Consider the following 21,636-nt stretch of genomic DNA (forward strand, 5'->3'; position numbering starts at 1 on the left):
ATGTCAAGCCACTCATGCAGAAGCATTTCGACATACCCAAAGAATAGGTTAGATTATCGCAATCTTTGGAGCAAATGTTTTCATCTTACGTTACGCAAGATCCTAATCTGAACTGTCAATTTCTGATAAGGGAGAAGCGATCGACTCTCCGCCTTTATCTCCACCGACGAAACTTGAGTTTAGTCGAAGTAGATCCATGTGACCGTGTGTCAGACTGCCCAAAAACGGTTCGTGGGGTCTATAACGTGAGCTCAAAAATGGATAGACCTAGCACGAGTCATCAGTCCGTGGAAAAAATCGAGGTCTTCGAAGTGAGAGAACATGTGCCGTATCAACAAGCGGAAGTGACGCGTGCGCCGACCGTTTACGATGAAGAGAGTGGTGCCATGTATAATGGGAGCTGGGACTCCGCTTGGAACGCGATATGCCAGCTCTTCAACTTGCTGCACCACATGATGGTGGCGATAGTGGTATTCGTACTCTGGCACTTCGCTTTGACGTCGGAATCTAACGGAGGGATCACCAACTTGTCGCTGCACATCGTGTTTGCGGGCACTGGTGTATGTGGATTTTAGTGGTTTTAATCTAGTGGTTTAAGTTTTGTGCTGGGATCTTTGAAAATTCGAACGAAGATAATGATAGAAAATTCTCGAAAAGATAGGTCTACAAGCAGTAAAATGTGGGAAATATTATCAAATTCCTATCTAACACTCAGCGATATCGTAAACTAATTTAGTCATAGTAAGATATTACCCAGAATCCGCTTCTTTCACAAATTATCAGTGATAGTACCTACCTATTCTAAACAATCCTTATAGACTAAGAGCTAGTGAACGCCAGACCTACGTTATTTTATAAAGGCTGAAAGTTTGTCAGCGCATGCTCCCAACATGGCTAAGAACCATGGCCAAACATGAAGTTTGGGTCATGGTGGCTTTGGCAGACAGACGGTACTAAAGGTGTGTAAAATACCAACTTAATTACGTCAAAGTATAAAGGCTGATTTTTTTATATTTCCTTCAAAATGTTATTAGAAATGACGTCATTAATTGACAGACACCTACCATGGTGGCAGACCTTAGCCAGACACCTTAAAGTTCATGAAAATGTAGTCCTACTTACGTCATACTATAAAAGCTGATATTTACATAAAATATTTGAACTATCATTTGATGAAGTTTCCTCATCAGCCAGACACTTTTAATGGTTCCTTCGCCTTGCCAGACAGCTTTTAGGGTGGCTGAAAGTGCGAACGCGAGGCGCTATAAATATTGTTTTTTGTACTTTTTCTTAAGTTACTCAAGTATTTGAGTCTGTAAATCATCATCTCATGTTGATGAGCTGATGATGGAAGGTAAGTACAACTCCTTAAGGCTTAGGAGTTGGAGGACAATTCTTTAACCAGTATATATAAGTATAGTTTCTAAAGTTATTTGGGTGTTTGCATCAGCTAGTCATCATCCCATGTTGATGGAAGGTACAACTCCTTAACGCTTAGGAGCTGTAGGATAATTCACGTCATGCTCCCCGGCGGAACTACTTTTGATTTAACTAGTCTAGTGTAAGTTTCTAAAATAAATCTTTGAAATGTCTATAAAATTCTAGTCCTATTTAAAAAAAATGTGTCACAGGTTTCGTCGTATTTTGTTATTGAAAGTAGTTGCGCTGCATAGTATCCTTCCAGCGAAACCATCACGATATATCTATTACTATGCATAGTATAATCAAATTTATAAAATCAAATAATACTATAACAATTCTATATTGAATTAGGACCCCCAAATCCTCACTAGAATTTATATACGCGGAAAATGTGGTGCCACAAATTTTATCTTCAAAATAGTTGCTAAACGCCTAGAGTAAAATTCTTAGCAACATTAGCATTAACATAGGTAATGATAATGTTGCTAAGAACTTTACTCTAGGCAACTTTCAGAGGTAATCACTTTAAAATTAGGGATTACCTAAGCCTTAAGGAGTTGTACTTACCTTCCATCATCAGCTCATCAACATGAGATGATGATTTACAGACTCAAATACTTGAATAACTTAAGAAAAAGTACAAAAAACAATATTTATAGTGCCTCGCGTTCGCACTTTCAACCACCCTAAAAGCTGTCTGGCAAGGCGAAGGAACCATCAGAAGTGTCTGGCTGATGAGGAAACTTCATCAAATGATAGTTCAAATATTTTATGTAAATATCAGCTTTTATAGTATGACGTAAGTAGGACTACATTTTCATGAACTTTAAGGTGTCTGGCTAAGGGCTGCCACCATGGTAGGTGTCTGTCAATTAATGACGTCATTTCTAATAACATTTTGAAGGAAATATAAAAAAATCAGCCTTTATACTTTGACGTAATTAAGTTGGTATTTTACACACCTTTAGTACCGTCTGTCTGCCAAAGCCACCATGACCCAAACTTCATGTTTGGCCATGGTTCTTAGCTATGTTGGGAGCATGCGCTGACAAACTTTCAGCCTTTATAAAATAACGTAGGTCTGGCGTTCACTAGCTCTTAGTCTATTAATCATAAGCCGTTTAACCCTAATACTCACAAGATGATGTCCGCCTTTTGAATCTAACCGTCTCTGCAAAAAAATGCGATGTGTTTACCCAATGTCCCCGTAGCTAAGCAATCAGCACGACAAGCGAAAGGCCGTGAGTTCAATTCCCACCTGATGCAAAAGAACCATCTCTTTCTCAAATTCTAAGCATTCATGAGCTAGAGCGACTAATAGGTAGAGCCAAAATACGGCAAAGTTCATAATTATGTGTAATTAGTTTGTGCAGTCGCAGCTTCTGGCTGTCGATACTAGCTGTTCCAAGCCGTGTCTCCCTGAATAGCGGGCCTTAGGTCAGCCACCACACCAACGAAAATTTGTCAAATCAACTTAAAATTCTTTCCAGTACCAACTCTTCCTAGTGGAGGCAGTTCTGACGCTGAACAAGCACAACTCCTGGTCAGTCCACATGTCGGAGGACGGGAAGCGGATCGTGCACGGGTGTCTCCAGCTCATCGGGTCCATATTCGTCATCGCCGGCACCTTCTTGGGCTTGGCTAGGGTTGACATGGCTGTCACCACCGCTCATGGCATCTGTGGTGAGTCTTTAGATTCCTAGTTCTATGCCCGTTTTCACCATCAATCCATAATTTTTAAGTGACCCCTATGTAAACACATATCAGGAATTTTATACACATAGGGGTCACTTAAAAATTAGGGACTGATGGTGAAAACGGGCAATAGTCATTTAGCGACTTTCATACAAAAAGACGTCACAGACCTGTAATCAACAGCGTAATCACTGTATAGTATACATTTTGATTGTACCTAACTCATTTGCAAGTAAAACCATTAGGCTGGGTTGCACCACCTTACTTTAACCGTAACTTACGTTACATACAAAAACATCGGTTATGGATAACCTTAACCGGTGTTTTTGTATGGAGTTTGACAGATTTGTGACGTTTGTTATATTTAGTGAAAGTAAGATGGTGCCATTGGTTATGATGAGCTGTGTGAAATTCCTAAAATGGATGAATCAGAGTTCGCTGTCTTCAAAGGAGTGCCATACTCACAGACCGATGATACGTTACGTTGATTAATCTCAAAAAGTTGGCGTAAAATTGATAACTAAAAATTTATCTTTTTCTCGATAAAATATCTAAAGATAATGGCGAAACAACTTTATCTCAAAATACTTGAAATTGCATCTCTCACTTCAAAAAGTTAGCATTCTTTAGATTAAATGCTTCGTCTGTTAAACTTCATAGTTTTATTTCATTTGATATTGATTTAGCTAAGTGTGCTAAAATCGTATTGTGCGGCAAAGTAATTGCAAGTGATGCAGGCCCGGACCGTGAGTTTAGGGGTCCCAGGGCTAATACTACAGGCCTACCTAATTACTCAGACAAAATATACAAAAAATATATACAGAAAATATTTGAATTGACTCAGCTGGGGCCTTGAATCCACGGAGCCCTGGGCTGAAGCCCCAAAAGTCATATGGTAGATACGGCCCTAAAGAAGTGAAGCCTTTTTTACGTTTTGCAGAATTAACTTGGTTAAATGCACCGAATGGTGCCTGAAATAAACGTGGTGTGCGTAGGTCCTAACAGCAAATGACATCCGTATTTTCTGGTAATACCTTCAACCCGATCAAGTTAACTGCGCACCTGGCTGGAATGCAACTCTCCCTTGCACTCACGCATACCTCCCCGCGTTCGCCCCGTCCGTACCAGAGCGTTGATGTGACGTTACGGCTGTCAGGTGCGCGTTAACTCGACCGAGTGGTTCTTCTCACTAAAGCCTGGTCCGTGAGCACGTAGAATTTTGTCCAATGACCCCAAGCTACCCATCCTTATCGCTCGCGCGTAATTATATTGCTGTCGCGACTGTGCGACGGGCGCCCGCAGTGAGTGTGCGAGCGCGACAGCAACATAATTACGCGCGAGCGATAAGGATGGGCAGCTTGGGGTCATTGGACAAAATTCTACGTGCTCACGGACCAGGCTTTAACTGCTACTAATATCTATCTTACAGGAGTCATCGCGCTAGCATTTTCAATGGTGAGCTTCGTATCCGGCATCATAGCGCTATTCTCTGCCAAGGTGCGTCTGAACATCAAGAGTAAACCCATGAGGATCTTCCACATAGGCTTCGGCCTCATCGCATTAGCCATGGGCCTCGTTACCATGACAATGGGCTTCAATATGGACTACTTCAAGGCTTCCAGGGAAAGTCTGTCCATTGCTCTCATGGTGTTTGTTCCTACCATCCTAGTGTACACCATGTTCCAGCCGATTATAGATATTATTAAGATGGTGAGGAACTTGTGACTAACTAAGACCGTCGAAGGTTCGACCAATGGCGACAGTACTGCCTAATTTTGTTTTATGAATAGGTCTAAGGTGTCCACTCTTCTGAAAATAAATAATGTACTTAGTTGGTCATAAGAACTCAATCAATCCATAAGTTTAAAATGTTTGGCTATCCATTTTTCAAAGTAAATAAGTATACCTACCTATGTAAATAAATAGAAACAGGTATGATAGCATATCTGTCTCTGAACTTGATTTTAATACTTATGGATAGACTTGCTTTTGTTTTATTTATTTATTTGATAACCAACAAGGTTACATTTTAATTATTTAAAACAAGAATTATTTTGAGTAAGTGGACAGTTAGTTTTAATGATATTTTAAGTTATTGTTTTTTAATTTGCATAATAAATAAATCAAGATAACACATAAAAATTATGAGTGAGGGAGAATAGGTATTTGTTGATGAGAAATAATATCAAAATTTTACGCGTAACTATCTTGTTACGTACAAAAATTTTTTGTTGCGAACAGTAGGTATTTTGGATCACTATAAAAATAATATCAAAATTTAAATAGTGTTAAACTCGGCTCCTTTCATGTAACGTTTTAATTTTTATTGCTAAGCTTATGTACATATTTTTATGTCTTACTTGTATTGTTATGCTAGTATAATAATATGAAGTAGTTTGTTAGTGGTCTAATGCCTTTGAGTGTGTGTTTTTGAATACATGTTTTTTTAATATTCGAGTTTTCATCTATCCTTCCTTCCCGTATCATCAGAAGAAAATTTTGTGTTGACATGCATTTGCCTAATAAATGGCCCTTCTACAGTTATGCAAATTACTTTGAAACATTACTTACATCAAAAAATATTATCAAAATAATAATGAGCACAGCTAGGTCAGCTAGCACTACAAATCGCCTACAAAAAGTTACTTAGCAATATCAATGACTTCCAAAATGTTGAGAGTAACATCGCGTTCTTTCTTTGATTATTTTTTATTTATTAAAACTTCTTTAAATCTCATAAGAATATTCGTTTTAGCGATAGTAATCTGAAACCGAATCGATAGATCATATTATGCAACGGATCGTTGATCCCGAAAATTAAAATTATTTTTGATTGCATTCTATGAAATCATACTCAAGTCGTACCAAATAGAATATTTAATGTTCCAATAAAGGTTCCTTACAATACAATACATTAGATTACGACTTGGGCAGCTGCTTCTTGGCGGCCTCGGCCTCTGCCTCGCTTTTCTCGAAGGCGGCGATTAGTTTCTCCACCTCTGAGCTGGTCAGCACCCGGATAATGGTCTTGTTGTCTTTGCGGGTGAGGGTCGCCATTTCCACTGTAAAAAAGAAAATAAACTGTCAACATGATCTTTTTTAATTCTAAGGGCAAGATGCAATCGAAAAAAGTTCACATTCGAAAAATAATTCGAAGGGTATTGTTAGGTTTTTTCGTCTATTTACACCGTTTGTGCAATCTCAGAAGTTCACAATCGAAAAAGTTCGATCGAAAACCACTCGAACGCTACGAGTGCTAGGTACTAGTCGAACTTGAAATTCGTACACGAATTTACCTGTCAAAGTACTCCAACTCATAATCCTATGAACTGTGAAATAAAACCAAGAAATTTTGTATTTTGCAAGTGTTTGCAAGGATATTTTTTTATAAAATAGATTGTAGAATATGAAAATTAGCCTCTAATAAAACTCGTATGAAGAAAAATAAATTATTTGTTATATTTTTTTTAACGATGACTTTGGCATTAATGACATAACCATTTTAACGTGTTCCGAAACATTCAGTACACGTAATGAAATATTTAAAATTGAACCTTTAAAACTTCATGTTTTGTGATATAGCCTGACTAGGAACATAAAATCCCTGGCATAGTGGCGCGTCAATTGCATTTGATAGTGCAACACTGAGTACAGTCGTACCTGTGTTAAATTAATAGGCTAACTTTATGTATCAGGATTCAGGATTACGTGCTAATTTGATATTTTCATAAATTAACGAATAAAGATTATATAGGTAACCTGGTTTAAATAAATTAAATGAAACCATCAATCGAGCTAGTAGAATTTATTTTATTATTCATCAATAATCAAATTCAGAACTTGAATATTCAACTGCAATGTCTGCTCATGAACGCTTCAAACTCGGTACTTCTTTCCCAATTCCATAAAATTCAACACTTACAATGTGACAAAAAACTTTAAAATAGGTAGTTGAAACAAACCACAGCTAATTTTCATAGTGGACTGTACTATACGATAAACTTGTCAGTCAATTTGACAACCTTTGTCGGAAACATTATTCAATGAAAATATTGTCCGAACCCTTAGTATTTCTCTTCGACAAATACTTTAACACATTGTGATCCACTTTTCTTTCACGACTATAAAAAGATTTTAGCAATTTAATTCACAAAATCAATTGCGCACATTTAAAATAAAGTTTGTTTACACTTTGACAGCAATAGACTGACATGCAAGGTGACATGTCAATGAAGTTTTCAGTTACTGTTGCCATTAAAAGAAATTAGTACCATTAGTTTTCCGCAACATGGCGAGGGTTTTTATGTTCCTGGTCGGGCTATACTGTGTATTAATTTTACAACATTATTATTAAATTATAAAAATAAATGGGCTTTGTAATAAAATTTCACTAAGTAAAGATAAAATTAATCATACGGAAGTTACAGGGTTTTTAATAACGTCGCAACGGACCGGAACAGGAGTTCGTATACGGAAAAAATTCGATTGCATGAGAATCGTATCCCTGTATGTGACCCGATGCGGCCAACAATCGTAACAAAAAAAAATTAAAAAAAATTAACTGTCGACATTTTTTTTTTTCGTTCTAAGGGAAGGAGGTATGTGACGTGATTCGGCCAACCTTCGTAACTTGACTAACCAATCGCAAAATTAAATATTACGCCCGTATTCACAAACAATGCTTGCTTAAGTCAACCAGCAAATCGAACGCACAGCGTGGAATAGAGCTCTGTGATTGGTTCGTGTGTCACCCTGTGTGTCCACGCGCACTGTAAGACCTCATAGTAATGTTTGTGAATACGGGCGTTAGACATTTTGGTTTATTGAAGTGACAGAACCAAAATGTCTAATGAACAGAATGCAAGAATCTGGCACTAATGAGCAAGTGTGTGGTCGCACTAAGACTATTTTCTATTTGGTCCAAAACTTAGGGATTATTTTCTTAATTTTCATCATCAATATTCCACTGCTGAACATAAACAAATCTCTCATCAGAGTGCCAAAGACCTTAATCTATTTTCATTCAGCCACTATTACTTCTTGTAGTTGTTGGTCCACCAAGCAAATACACTATACTATACCATTCTTGGCAAGATTTGTTGTCTCTATTTCAACTATTTTACTACAAGATTTATGTGACTTGATTACCTTTCTCCGGAGTCAGCTTAGTCATGTCTAAGGTCTTGCTGAGGACTTTGATGGCGAGTGCCTGAGCCTCAGCCAGGGTTGTCTCATTCTCCTTGTACTCCTGCTTCAAACTGGAAACTGCAGCCTGAAAGTAATTTGAAATAATAAGTAAATTAATAAATTAGATTCACATCACAGTACTACATTAAAAAACAAGGGACTGGCAAATTCATGAGATAATGTTTAGTGTTGTGGTCAGTTAAGGCAGCAACATACATTGTATAAATAAAAATCTAAGGTCACACACAATAATATTTTAGAGATTTGCTACAAAACAAGAAGAAAATAATGCCATTCAATAGAAAATCATGTATTTCTAAGTTACAAATTCTGGAATAAAGTTAAATCCTGTCCAATAGATATCCAAGGAAGCTAATATTTACCTAAACTTGGGGAAGGGACATCCTATAATTGATGATGATAAAGTACTTCAAAAAATGCTTACCGCACTGTTGTTTCCAATGCAAGTGGCCTTCCATCCACCATAGTTACCACTGGGGTCCGACTGGTACAGCTGGTAGCCGTAATGCTTGTCCCAGCCCATGTAGAGGATGGACACACCGAATGGCCGTTTGCCTGAAAGATTTGTGTTATTTACAATTAACATACTTGGAATCAAAGAAATTTCTACCTGACTTGTATCAGTGTGGAGGAAATGTGAGGTTTTTATAGATTTAATAATGTGCCTCCAACAAAAAACATGATAATCTTTACTTAGTGTTAGATCTTTACAAGAGTGATGACTGATAAATATATCTGGATTTGGATCATCTTGAAGGCTTCAAAGTTTATGAGTTACTGTAAGATTCATTGTATGCATAAACACACATAAACATAACATAATAAGTTCATTTTCATCAACTTTTGTAACCAAATGCCTTAATAAATTAAGTCTATAAAAACACAAAAATTTCTATGACATACCTCCATACTGTGTGTAGGCTTGTTTCACATCACACAGCCAAGAAACCAGTTGTTCACAAGGAATTGACTCTCCATACTGTAGCAGGTATCTCTGGGCAATCAGTCTCAGTTCATTTGTGAGGACATTAGCGTCTGAAGTGATACCAGCCACTGAACACACCATGTCATCATTCAGTTTATAGATTTTCTCTGAGAAAAACACTTCATCAAGAAGTTTGTTTGTGTTTCTTCTTTCTGCAGCTAGGAGAATGCCATCTGTGGCTAAAATACCTAGTGAAGTACCAGCGTGACTGATGGCTTCCATGGCATACTCAACCTGGTACAACCGGCCTGTAGACAGAAGAATACTTTAGAAAATTGACTACATACAGTTAAAAATGTAAAATGTAAATTTCATCATTATGCTTACCTTCCGGCGAGAATATTGTCGTGCGTGTATCATAACGACGTGCCTGTAAAATATCAAATAAATAATATGAGACCGGAATGACCAAGCAACTATGCCAAGCAACATTTAAATCTAACCTAAAACAAGGCTAGTTTAGAAATATTTCGTTGACAATTTTATATAATTACTTACCATTTTGCTAGATTATTGGTACAATATCACTAAAACTTCAACAAAAGTCGGTAATTTATTACTTGAAATTGAGAAAATAAAAACTGTTTCTGATGCCGCACAATGACAGCAAACTTTTTGCTTTTGACGTTTTTTTTCTTAATTTGTTTTTTTTTTTTTCGGTTAAAGTGACTATTAAACATTAGGTTACAACTAATTTGGACTCTTTAGACTACGCGTCTTTTTGCGAATGATATCTTTGTGCAAACTGCAAACGTTTTTTAAGCGCCATTTGTACGTTAATGATTTTCGCGGGCATCAAACCATAAAAATAACTGCGCCTATGCCAAATACTGAGCCCCGATTACGGTAATTTTTAACGTCTCCAACCAACCCAGACGCGCTTCTTCGATTCTGCGATACGATTGGTCAAAACAGCGTACGTCAGCTGTCTAAGAAATGAAAATATTTTGGCTTAAAAGAGTTTGACCCCGAGCCATACATACAATGCAATATAAAAAATATGTTAACTAGTGATGTTCAATCCTAAGTATTCAAATACATTTCAATTGAAATAAAAGATTATGGAAAAGCGGGACAAATCATATTTTCCAAAAAAAAATTTTTAGAAAAGAAACTGACACCCTAATATGACTTATCCTTATTCCCTTTACTTTACCAAAACTAACATTAACCCTCAGTTTGCATGGTGACTAAAACTTACGTTAAGTGTAAGGTGGAGACCCAGGGACTCCATATTTCAAATGAAGAAAAAATATACTAATACTTATAAAAGTAATATATTTTTTATTTGGTAACATAATATGGTTAATATACTATTAATTGGAAACAACAGAAATGGAAACATAATTAAAATTAATTTAAAAAATAAAATTTTCATGAAGTCGTAAAAATCACATAAAAATCGACATAGGCATTTTGTACCTCTTAAACTTAGAAAAAAAATTAACCAAAATTTTTTTTCTCTCTAAATTATGTGGACATAACCGTCTTCTTGATAAATAATATGTAAAATGTTAGAAAAAAATTAACACGAAAAAACGTGCAATGGCTTAGTAACTACTACGAGCAGCACATTGCCTGCCAAACTTTTTCGAACAATACAAGCATATTTTTGTGAAATGAATTTCAAAATAAGCAGTCTTTCTTTTAATTCATCAAAACACATCATCAAAATACAAAATCATCAAAACAAATCTTTTGGGACGTAAGATGTAAAATCCTCTTCTTTTTCTTCATCGCCTGCATTTTCTTCTAGACTTTCTTGCCAGTCCCTCATATCTGAGGCCTCATTTCCATCTAACGTATTGATAAATCATGTATTGTGACTGTTTGATGCTTTTTTGATCCACTCAAACCGTAAATAAACCATAATTTAAAAAATAAAACATAATATCATAATAAAAATTTTTGTTACGCAAAGTGTATGGTGGAGTCCACGGGACTCCGCAAGTGTCAATTACTCAACTTTCTGTGATGCGCACGCAGACGACCTCTCGCCCCCTAGTTGGCCACGACACCAAAGGAAGCTACTCAAGCGCACAGCACTTTATTCGCGTATTGAAAAAAATTATGAACCAAAACAGTTTCACATGGAGTCCCTGGGACCTACCATGCAAATTGAGGGTTAAAGCCATTATAGGGCTGTAAATAATAATTAATATCACAAATTGCTTTGTTGTACGAGTGTATGCTACAATACTACTTCATTCAAAAACAAATGATGTCTGGATTTTCAAGACAATTAATTGGTTTATAAATAGGCATGCAAAACAGTGTCACCACTTGCGTATACCACTGGGTATTTCGCCAAAAATGGTCAATTTTGCCTAATTTCCTTGGCACGAATTTTTTTTTGTTTTTAACTGTTTTTAGTTTCCCATTGAATTAAGTAGCAAAAACTAAGCTAATATATCTAAAAGAGGTGTCATAATTCATTTTAGAAACAAAGTTATGAGGTCATGTTTTTTTGGTAGCCAAGCAAATCATTATAAATATTTTTTCTCTATGTTTTCTTCTGTGGTTTGCTCCTTTTTTGTTCAACCCATTTTTGCGTACCTTCGCAGGCAAACATACCAATGAATATTAATCATTACGACCTTTTTACACAAATAAGGAAGATAAATGCAGTAGATTGAGTTAAAAGTTAAAAACAAGTTGTTCTATATCTTTTCTGATACTCATTTCTTAAAATGTAAATTTGAAACTTATTCCAATAAAGAAATACTCAAAATTTGACTTTACGCCGAATTAAAAATGGTCTTTTATAACTTCCTAGGCCATTTTATGCCACAGAAAACAAAGAAATTAGATTTATGCCTAGAAGACACCACAGACAAAAACCTATTTACCCTATGCCGGATCGCTGGTTCCAATTTTTGACTATTAAAAACTATAGAGCTAAACGATGGTGGCGCCCCTCTGTCGGTGCATCTGGTGGGACGGTTTCGGTTTGGTTTATGGCAGGCTATTCAATGATCGTTTTTAATGTCTCGGACACTTTTTACTTTTTTTTTGCTTTTTTTTTTTTTTCCTTTCTTCTTAATCTTTGGCAATGGACTCTGCAACACAGAGATAGTGTTATGTCGCGACGATTGGATTGGACTTATGGTCATGGCCACCCTGATTTGTCGTAGATTGCATAAATGTTGGTTTTGTTGATTTGTTGTTTTGTTTTTATTATTTTTTATTTGATTTTTTATTTGATTTTTGTGTTTGTTTTTATGGGTTCATTTTTGCCGCCCCCTTATTGCGTGTTCCCGCCGACGGACAGGTACTTTACGGAGTGCTTCTCCTTCGGCGGTAGGGCGCAGCAACGTCAAGGGACCCGCTGAAAATCGGTGTCGAGGCATGCCCATGGCATGCCCCGATTAATGCTGAGCGGGCCCCTATTTGACAGCAGGGCACAATGTTTATCTTCTTTATGTAATTTATGTAAATGTGATGTCGCTCTGTTTCGTCAAATAAAACATTTTTTACTTTTACTTTACTTTACTATGCATTTATTATTTAAATCATGGGTTTACAACTACAGACACTACATTTGTGTAAATAAACAATAAAATTAATCCATTGTTTAGCTGCAAAAAACCGTCCAAAGAATTTGACCTTTTAGTAAACAAAAACCCAAGGAGGGACCTATTTATGCGATTTGTCACGAATCTGATCAACGACGTACTGTCCTGCCTCGATGGCCTCTTGGGACGAAATGACCGAGTTTGGTCGGTGCAGTGCAATACATTCTAAGTTTTTTCGTTTCATTACTACAATGGTCGAAAAAAAGACCCAGGGAAATTATTTTGACTCGGACAAGAACTTAACTTCATTTTATTTCTTTCCTTTAAGTACTTCCTTTATATAAATGAAAACCATTAAATTAAATCGACTATGCTTCCCGTTCAATTACCCTCCACGGAATTTTCAATAACTTTTTCAATTGTTTTTCTTTCGCAGCACTTTAACTGTCAAAGTTTCGTTGTTTTGACAGCTGTCTGACAGGTTTGGTGACGTGAACGTGCGAAATTTTTCGATTTCGATTTTTTCGAAGTTGGATTTTCGAAAATATTGATTTTTGCATACAATCAGTTTTATGTGTATGAATAGTTTCTAAACAAATAGCACAATGGTGGAGAAACCGACGCGAAGCGTTCAGACGCAGCCAAAAAAATCTAGATTAGAAATGAACGTACGGCAGTTGCTAAACAAATGTGAGCAGATCGCCAAGGATGAACCGGTGGACTCCAACTGGAGGCTCCGAAAGTACGTGGAGGCTTTGACTGAGATGATGACTGAGCTGAAAACTGGACCTGAGTATGTACACGCAAGAACCATCAACGCAAAGTACCTACAATGCTTGACTAAGTTGAAATATTTAAATTCTTAGTTTAAAATTTATTCTTGCAGCAAACCAGCTAAAGATGAACTTGCTGAGTACACTAAAAGGACTTCTTTCCTGCTAGGCCTCATACAAACTGCCACTCTAAATAGCCCTATTGAAAAGGTAAAGAAAGAAAATAATTTTATAAGTTTTTTACTTACTACCTAAATGAACCAGAAAATGTTAAAAGTTATAAAATCTGTGTATTTTAAAGTTATTAGTTAGTTAGTTCTGAAGTTGTTTTAAACTTTCATGGTCACTAACATAATTATTATTACTGAAGAGATTGTTACCATGTACCTACCTTACCTACCAAAATTAAGGTACTGGTAGCAATCCTGACAGTAATAATAATTTAGTTCTGAAGGTTATGCCATTACAATTTTAGCTGGAAGCAGTCCAGCAGTTGTCGCACGGTGTGGCGACAGTCAGCGCTGATGCTGCAGCCCAGGAGATCCACCAGAAGACTGTCGCCAAGTACGGTGTGGAGCTGAGATCTGAATTGTTTGGTTTAGGTATGTTGAACTTGAAAATTACTTAACGATTGATAGAATAAATGAATGAATAAAAGATTTGGCTCAATACAATTTTCAATTTCACACAGAAGCTGTATATTTTTAAATAGAAAAAGTGAAACTTACCATCAGGTGATCCTTCAGCTCGTTTGCCTCCTGTCATATAAAAAAAAAGAATTTAGACCCCAGACTAGGAACACCCAATCTGTAGCTTACATACCCCCTGGTGATATTAGCAAACCTAGCTAACTAACAATTTCGAGAGTATCCAAAACTAATCTTACCTTACATTAGGTGGTATTAGTGAACCTAGCTAGCTACCAAGTCCTAGAGTATCCAAAACTAACATTACAATAGGGAGTACTTATAGGCCCAAACTTGATAAATACAACCCCAACTATTTTAGTTAATATCTGTGAGGCCTACAGCTTAAATACTTTAGAAACAGTCTTTAGAATCTGGTGTTAAATAAATATTTTTGAATTAACTTTTCTTTCATGATACTAATATAACTATCATCATCATCATTTTTGTAAATATTAGTGACTCATGTACTTTTACAGTTTGCTCGTACAAAATAGCGAGAAACTATTCCACTCTCTCTTAAAAAAAAAAAAAAAAAACTAAGAAAGTCAACATCTACATTTATCACTAATTATCTGGTAATAAACTACCAGACTAAAAAAAAATCTCCATTATCTTTATTACAGAGGACCCAGACGATGCTCTTCGTAAACGAAACATAATAAAAGCGCCAAACTTCACGAGCAACAGCAGCAGCCAAGAAGACATAGACTCCTTGCTGAAGTACCACCAGAATATGCAAGAGAAGGTGGCTGAGAACATGGTCATGCTTACGAGGAGTTTGAAGGAGCAGTCGCAAATCGCTAGCACGATTATTAAAGCCGATACTGAGGTAACTATTTATTCTTTGCCATGTAGTTTAATAGTCAATACACATCAAATGTCTGCAAAATGCTATACTAAAAAAAAAGCCCGGTCGCGGAGCACGTAGAATTTTGTCCAATGACCCCAAGCTACCCATCCTCATCACTCGCGCGTAATTATATTTATGTCGCAACTGTGCGACGCACGGGCGGCCGCAGTGAGTGTGCGAGCGCGACAGCAACATAATTACGCGCGAGCGATAAGGATGGGTAGCTTGGGGTCATTGGACAAAATTCTACGTGCTCGGCGACCAGACCATAGATGTGTCCGTGACTTCGTAATGCATAACAATAGTTCGAATAATATTCCCCGTTTTTGCAACATTTTCTTTACTGCTCTGCCCCTAGAGGCTGTAGAGTAATGTTATTCGGTAAATGGGCTGCATAACACAAAAATATGTTTTTAAATTGGACCAGTCGTTCCTGAAATAAGTGCATTCAAGCGAACAAACTCTTTAACTTTAAAATATTGTAGATATTTTTAAAGCTACTATTCAAAACATATTTGTGTTACTTTCAGGCGTTGAAGAAATCGTCTGACCTGACTGACCGTAACATGATGTCTTTGAAGAAGGAATCCACCAGGCTACAGGAGCACAGCCGGAGCGCCTGGAAGTGCTGGCTGTGGATCATGATAGCCGTGGTCGTAGCTATCTTTATAAGTGAGTAATAAAATAATTTAAAAAAATGATGTTGGATAATCAGATAGGATGATGTCGCCGGCTTAAGTCGCAAGTATAGACCCAATACACTGAACTGTCCCACCCGTGACATTGATAGGGGGGCGCCACGCCACCGTCAATACCGGAGCGCTGGTTCCGACTTTTGCCATTATAGTTGAACGATATTGGCGCGACTCTCGAAGACGGGCCAGTCACTAACGTATAGTCGTGTCGGGAGCGGTAGGAGACTGTCGCCGACAGTTGCCTATAGTCGCCTACCACTATCGCAGGCAGTTGCCGACATAATGTCGCTCGTCTGTGAGCTCTAACCAATAATTTCAAGACACAAAAACATGACAAGTTCCCTAAAATACTCTTACTTCTCTACTCTTCATTCTAGCCTTACAAACCGAGGAAATTTTCATGAGGGCTATCGTATTTGGTGTCACCAGTTGGAGTCTCTTTAGAGTAAGGTCCTGTCACCCTTTAGTGGGTCAGGCAGTGGCGCCTACTGATGAGCGCTGAAGCGGTAGAAAGACTCGCATTTGCACGTACCAAGATGGCAGCACTGTAATAAGGTCCTCACTAGTACATCAAGCTTAAGCTTAGGCGCAGACCACGAATCGTATCAGCCGATTCAACAAATTAGAATCGAGCCCAACTATCGGCCGACTAAAAGTCTCTAAAGCCTGGTCCGTGAGCACGTAGAATTTTGTCCAATGACCCCAAGCTACCCATCCTTATCGCTCGCGCGTAATTATGTTGCTGGGATAAGGCGATAAGGATGGGTAGCTTGGGGTCATTGGACAAAATTATATGTGCTCACAGACCAGGCTTTAGTCTGCAAGGAGTCTTACAATGTTTCATAATAGATACTTTATCTTCTACTAGGGCGACTTTGTATCTTTAATTACCGAATGATGTCCTATTTAATTTGTAACAAAAATAGGATAAAAATATTCCACTTTTTGTTCCAGATATGGTGCTCTTCATGAAAGTTATGAAGAAACGAAAATATGAACTATAAGTGGTATGTAACTTTAGTTTTTTGTATGTTATTTATCTCTGTGTAATCTTAATACATACCTGTTTAATTATGAATCATAATTACGTAGTCAATGTTACAGTTAGCTCTAAATGACACTTTAAAATATTTATTTATTATGTATACCTACGAGATTATATCTATGTGTATTGTATTTAATGTAACTTATTTAATATAATGTAAATATAGTTTTAAAAACATGGCTAATTAATTAATTAAGGTGCAATAAATCTAAAACTACTGAGAAAGTTGTTTAATTAACAAACAATAAAACACCACATTTAAGTAATTCATTTAATTTATTTTTGTTTCTTTTGTGTAATAAATACTCAATAAAATTAATTCGAAGTAAGATATAATTTTTCAAGTACCAATATCGTTTGGTCCTTCTAGATTTTCTAAGGATACGGACTCTACATAGCAAGTATATTTTTTCTTAATCGCAATTGGTATAGTAAAATAACTATTTAAAGTAATTTTAATGCCTATTTGGCAATAAAAACTTCAATTGCCGCGAATAATTCTCTACGAAAATTACTGAATTCAATTCCGTCTATATTATATTACGTTTCTACTCCAATCGAGTATTAAATTTTAATCTGTGCGTGATTCTATTGGACCTTTGCTTCCGATATTAAAAAATAATTTAATAATTCAGGAATTAACTACTTCACTTCGAAGCTCGTATGGCATAATTGCATACGATATTTGGTAGATATTTTAGGTACAGTCCCCAGCACATTTGACTATTCTTTTTTGTTGATAAATCGCCTTTATTAGAACCATATAAGATGTTACAATGTTGTTTTATGTGCCGCCGTCCGTACATTTAAAGTTATGTCAAAGTTAATTTATCCTAATATAACGCTTCTAGAATTTTATTAGTAGGTATATTTGAAGCATTTTGGTTTTACATCTTTATAATTACACTAAATATGATGAATATTTTATATTGAACATCTCTAGGTAGTCTAATATAGTGCGTAGATAAAACTATTTTATTTATATGTATGTTACAGACAAAACTCCATGCATAACACTCGTGTAAAGTTCGTGACTATGTGCTTTGATAAAAACCAAATATTTATTACATAGACCAAGAAGCAGGGGAGTCCAAAAATACAGATAATTTTGTATTTTTGTCATTATGTTTCCCCCTGTGAATTAGGAGTACAAAATACGCTGAGCAGCTATTTGATTTGCATTATTTAATTTTATTACCCAAAAAATGAGGCATTTGAATAAGAAATGTGCACAGAGATCCTAAGAAGGAGAGGCCTTGGTTGATTGAAAGCTAAAGTAATATAGATGAATAAACTAGGTATATTATTATTATTATTGTATTGCCTGCGAGTTCTGGCTGTGACACACCACACAATATACTTATTTAGATATAGTTTGTCTATAGTCTATGGATAGGGTGAATATATTTTACTATGTTAAAAGGAATAAATGTCATAGATCGAAAATTTAAGCTAAATGAAACTGCTACGTATATTTCTTTTACACATTTCAATAATATTTCCATCTTCTTAATAACTGTCGAATACAATGCACCGCGAATTATATTCTCGGTGACGTACGAGCATATTTTACACTTTCCCAAAATAATTTCTATGTTTTTATTCATTGCACAAGATTTGTTCTACTTCTTGTCGTATACGTCGGTTAGTTCGAACTTCCAGATCTTGTTGGGTCCTATTTCGGTGACGTATAAGTGTGAGCCGTTCCTTGTCACGGCTAGGGAGTGAGGGTTGGTGAAGCCCTGCAAAGAAAGAAAACCATTTTGAGATATACGTATTAACATGTCCTTTTCATACACTTTAGGAACAGCCTGTAGGGTGTTATAACTACACTACACAACACATTTTATAGAAGTGCCACTTTCCAAGTACGGTGATTTTTGGTTGTAGGGTGAGATAGCAAACTTTTTCAAAAGGAGGATTGACACATTTGGCAAGTTATGGAAACTACAATTTGTTTCAGAAGAAGATCTTTAAGGACGTCGCACAGTTATCAACCCGAAAACGGATCGTAACCGTATCAACTTGAGGCGGTTCTTTGTATTAAACTCTGTACTGCAACGTACACTTATCCGCACCGTAAAAACGCCACGCATCGTGGCGAAAGGCGAAACGATGTTGATCCCTTTCCAGATTGATAAGTGTGCTATTTATCTTTAGATGTAAATGTAAATACTCACCGTGCTCGGTTCCCAAGTGTCCATAATGGTTCCGTACACAGCATTCACCGTGAACCCTCTAACAGCTATGTTCTGCGATGTGGGACCATTCACTGCATACAAAGTATCTCCTTGCGAAGCCACCGCGAACACCCTTCCCAGCGTTGGGTCCTCAATAACCGTTGCTGGCTCGAACATGTTGATGTAACTCTTCAATCCAGCTTTGGGGCATACGATCCTCATATTCTCTCTATCAGCAACACACACAATGTCCAAATGCTCCAGTAAAGTCACGCTGTGGGGCAGATTCAGCGTCAAGGTGTCAGAGTCAGTTGGTATGGCCAGCAAAAGCGTCCCTGCTGCGTTGAACTTAAGGATCTGGTTGTTGCAATACCCGTCAGCCACGAAGACCTCGCCAGTGGTTGCCACGGCAACCGATGTGGGCATACAGAGGAGAACTCTACGTCTGTAAGGGTAGCCAGCTGTGAAAGCCTCTCCGATCGTCAAAACTGGGTATTTGTGGTTGTTTGGAGTGTACTGTAAAGAAATATCTAGATTAGTGTTAGGTTTTGAAAGTCGAACCATCTTACATTTACTTTGTCGACATTTTTTTGCTATCGATGAATTCACAATAATCATTTAGATGATTGTTAATTGATCCTCAGAGAGTTTCTTTTGTGTATTTCCTTAATGGATTTAATTTTGCAAATAACATATTTGAACAATAACTTGGCCTACAAGTTAATCCGTTACGAAAACTCACGCATACCTTAAAAACTTGATGCTTAGCGACGTCAGTAACCCAAACATTGTCGTGATGGTCGACTGTGAGTCCGTGTGGCATGTAAAAAGCATAAGCACCCCAACTGTGGAGAACCGATCCCGTGAGTGGGTCCAAGATCAAAATTGTATCCTCAATTATTGGCCCTTTATCCAAATTTTGGTACACATTTGACTCGTTGAATGTGCTGCAAGGAAATACCAATTTTATTACGGTTACGTTAGTTTGATTTTAGTAGTTTACGGATGCTTACTGCTCACCTTTCGTCCCATACCCTTTCAGCTCTATGAAATATAACAGGCTGTCCCAAAGAATTGATCGACACAGCTGTTATTTGTCCAACGTTCAAAGACTGCTGTGGCCAGTCTTTCACTTCTTGGGGTCGTAAAACAATCTCGTCTTTAGGCTGTAAGTATAATCATTCCACCTAATATTTATCCAGTTTTCGAGGGCATTTCTTGCCCTCCAAACTGGATAAGTATAAAATTAAAATTGTACTTCTTACCGGGTGAAGGTCCAAGTTTTTAAGCATGTTGTCTTCGTTCGTCCCATAATTGAAATAATCGAAATTATCTCTCACCGTTTCTGGCTCACAATTTATGCCAGCAAAAGCCACCACCAATAACACTATTGGCACCATTTTACCCATTTGTTGTGGTCCTCTTTATTGCTCAGATTAGTTTGCTGTTTGCCGGAGTGGCACGATATTGATTGCGCGAGTTGGACTCGACGCATGCGTGTTACCAACCAAGTCCTACTCTTCAAGCCTTATTACAACTCTCAAGGTCAAAATTGGGGAATCATCGACCAAACAACACATATTACATAAACATATTTTTATTTTCACATAAGTTTAACAAGTATCCAACTAAAGTTAAGATTACACAATAAGAGACGCACAACAATGAACATTCAAGGAAATAAACAAAAATAGGTTCTCTTAGGCTAAATATTATGAAAATATAAGACGAAATTTGATTTCATTTACTAGTGAATCAGTCTCAAATTAGAATCGTTGTTCGAGCGTGGCACAATCGGAGATTAGAGCTGATGTGGCACTTTGAGAATTTGTAAATTTGGCACATTTGGGCGTTTTGCGAACGTTTAGGTTATAAGGGAGCTAGCTTTTGAGATTTTGGGAGCCAAGAGTATCTTGATCACTGTCCACGCCACTCGGAGTTTGGCTGGTCCCAGATGTAGCCCGTCTCCGTCATTGAGCAAACTGCGTTGTAATACTTTCCTGGACTTCGACAATATGACCACGAAGGGCATTTACACCTAAATAGTGTTTGAAATTCCTCCTTGCACACTTCATTCCACCAGCACGTCCTCTGCAAAACACATTCATGTCAGGATATTGATTTTCGCGCACGATATTGTTTGGTGTTATTTGACACTTATTTTCAATACACTTTTCATTTATCTCACCTCAGTGATGTATCCTTTGACCGACTGATCAGAGTGACTTCTTTTCGTTTGCGTAGCCGTCCCCAGCATTGTAACCAATATAATTGTGTATACGAACATTACATATTGAACCTGGAATGTTATACGATGAATTCATCACACAAACACATGGAAAACCTTCAATGCACACTTGGAAAACACTTTTTGCCCTTACCTTAATCATAGCAGATATTTCGGGCCTAAAATAGATTTTGTCGGGCGACCTAACCTTTTCATTTCACGCCCCCTGACGGAGGTTTGTAAACTTCGTCGCGCCTCTTTGCCATTTTGTTTGACAGCACAATTTTCAGTAGAGAGTTGTTTTTCTTTTGAGTTGCTTTTCACCGACATTATTAAACGAGTAGAAGATACT

The 21,636-nt window shown here is 37.0% G+C and overlaps 5 protein-coding genes across 5 annotated transcripts; 2 read left to right on the forward strand and 3 right to left on the reverse strand.

Annotated features, from left to right (window-relative positions):
• Window positions 1-160: 160 nt before the first annotated feature.
• LOC135079685 (uncharacterized) lies at window positions 161-5,565 on the forward strand. Its single transcript, XM_063974297.1, has 3 exons — window positions 161-560; window positions 2,913-3,105; window positions 4,547-5,565. The coding sequence occupies exons 1-3, from the start codon at window positions 258-260 to the stop codon at window positions 4,840-4,842; spliced, it is 792 nt and encodes a 263-aa protein (XP_063830367.1). The 5' UTR covers window positions 161-257; the 3' UTR covers window positions 4,843-5,565.
• Window positions 5,566-5,979: 414 nt separating this feature from the next.
• Window positions 5,980-9,939, reverse strand: LOC135079948 (proteasome subunit alpha type-4). Its single transcript, XM_063974595.1, has 6 exons — window positions 9,809-9,939; window positions 9,638-9,680; window positions 9,229-9,558; window positions 8,750-8,880; window positions 8,266-8,389; window positions 5,980-6,179 (listed from the first exon to the last, which is right to left on the reverse strand). Exons 1-6 carry the CDS (start codon window positions 9,809-9,811, stop codon window positions 6,037-6,039), a joined length of 774 nt encoding a protein of 257 aa, XP_063830665.1. The 5' UTR covers window positions 9,812-9,939; the 3' UTR covers window positions 5,980-6,036.
• A 3,370-nt stretch (window positions 9,940-13,309) lies between these two features.
• Window positions 13,310-17,087, forward strand: LOC135079946 (vesicle transport protein USE1). The gene is made up of 6 exons (XM_063974592.1): window positions 13,310-13,618; window positions 13,712-13,808; window positions 14,074-14,200; window positions 14,911-15,116; window positions 15,668-15,809; window positions 16,787-17,087. Exons 1-6 carry the CDS (start codon window positions 13,431-13,433, stop codon window positions 16,834-16,836), a joined length of 810 nt encoding a protein of 269 aa, XP_063830662.1. The 5' UTR covers window positions 13,310-13,430; the 3' UTR covers window positions 16,837-17,087.
• Window positions 17,088-18,002: 915 nt separating this feature from the next.
• LOC135079943 (peptidyl-alpha-hydroxyglycine alpha-amidating lyase 2-like) lies at window positions 18,003-20,514 on the reverse strand. The gene is made up of 5 exons (XM_063974589.1): window positions 20,323-20,514; window positions 20,078-20,223; window positions 19,806-20,004; window positions 19,058-19,573; window positions 18,003-18,619 (listed from the first exon to the last, which is right to left on the reverse strand). Exons 1-5 carry the CDS (start codon window positions 20,464-20,466, stop codon window positions 18,500-18,502), a joined length of 1,125 nt encoding a protein of 374 aa, XP_063830659.1. The 5' UTR covers window positions 20,467-20,514; the 3' UTR covers window positions 18,003-18,499.
• A 194-nt stretch (window positions 20,515-20,708) lies between these two features.
• On the reverse strand, window positions 20,709-21,536 carry LOC135079952 (uncharacterized). The gene is made up of 3 exons (XM_063974600.1): window positions 21,439-21,536; window positions 21,246-21,356; window positions 20,709-21,148 (listed from the first exon to the last, which is right to left on the reverse strand). Exons 1-3 carry the CDS (start codon window positions 21,445-21,447, stop codon window positions 20,975-20,977), a joined length of 294 nt encoding a protein of 97 aa, XP_063830670.1. The 5' UTR covers window positions 21,448-21,536; the 3' UTR covers window positions 20,709-20,974.
• Window positions 21,537-21,636: the final 100 nt, after the last annotated feature.

This window comes from Ostrinia nubilalis, chromosome 17 (genome assembly GCF_963855985.1).
Source record: "Ostrinia nubilalis chromosome 17, ilOstNubi1.1, whole genome shotgun sequence".
NCBI classification, from domain to species: Eukaryota; Metazoa; Arthropoda; class Insecta; order Lepidoptera; family Crambidae; genus Ostrinia; species Ostrinia nubilalis.

Excerpts from the sequence above, each read along its gene's own strand:
- LOC135079685 (XM_063974297.1), top strand. The coding sequence starts at position 258 with ATGGATAGACCTAGCACGAGTCATCAGTCCGTGGAAAAAATCGAGGTC. Across the intron at positions 561-2,912 it reads TCGTGTTTGCGGGCACTGGT|TACCAACTCTTCCTAGTGGA; the intron begins GTATGTGGATTT and ends AATTCTTTCCAG. Across the intron at positions 3,106-4,546 it reads CACCGCTCATGGCATCTGTG|GAGTCATCGCGCTAGCATTT; the intron begins GTGAGTCTTTAG and ends TCTATCTTACAG.
- LOC135079948 (XM_063974595.1), bottom strand. Across the intron at positions 9,559-9,637 it reads GACAATATTCTCGCCGGAAG|GCCGGTTGTACCAGGTTGAG; the intron begins GTAAGCATAATG and ends TTCTGTCTACAG. Across the intron at positions 8,881-9,228 it reads AGCCTACACACAGTATGGAG|GCAAACGGCCATTCGGTGTG; the intron begins GTATGTCATAGA and ends CAAATCTTTCAG.
- LOC135079946 (XM_063974592.1), top strand. The coding sequence starts at position 13,431 with ATGGTGGAGAAACCGACGCGAAGCGTTCAGACGCAGCCAAAAAAATCT. Across the intron at positions 15,117-15,667 it reads TTATTAAAGCCGATACTGAG|GCGTTGAAGAAATCGTCTGA; the intron begins GTAACTATTTAT and ends TGTTACTTTCAG. Across the intron at positions 15,810-16,786 it reads GGTCGTAGCTATCTTTATAA|ATATGGTGCTCTTCATGAAA; the intron begins GTGAGTAATAAA and ends TTTTTGTTCCAG.
- LOC135079943 (XM_063974589.1), bottom strand. The coding sequence starts at position 20,466 with ATGGGTAAAATGGTGCCAATAGTGTTATTGGTGGTGGCTTTTGCTGGC. Across the intron at positions 19,574-19,805 it reads CTAAGCATCAAGTTTTTAAG|TACACTCCAAACAACCACAA; the intron begins GTATGCGTGAGT and ends ATTTCTTTACAG. Across the intron at positions 18,620-19,057 it reads ACACTTGGGAACCGAGCACG|GGCTTCACCAACCCTCACTC; the intron begins GTGAGTATTTAC and ends CTTTCTTTGCAG.
- LOC135079952 (XM_063974600.1), bottom strand. Across the intron at positions 21,149-21,245 it reads TCAAAGGATACATCACTGAG|AGGACGTGCTGGTGGAATGA; the intron begins GTGAGATAAATG and ends TGTGTTTTGCAG.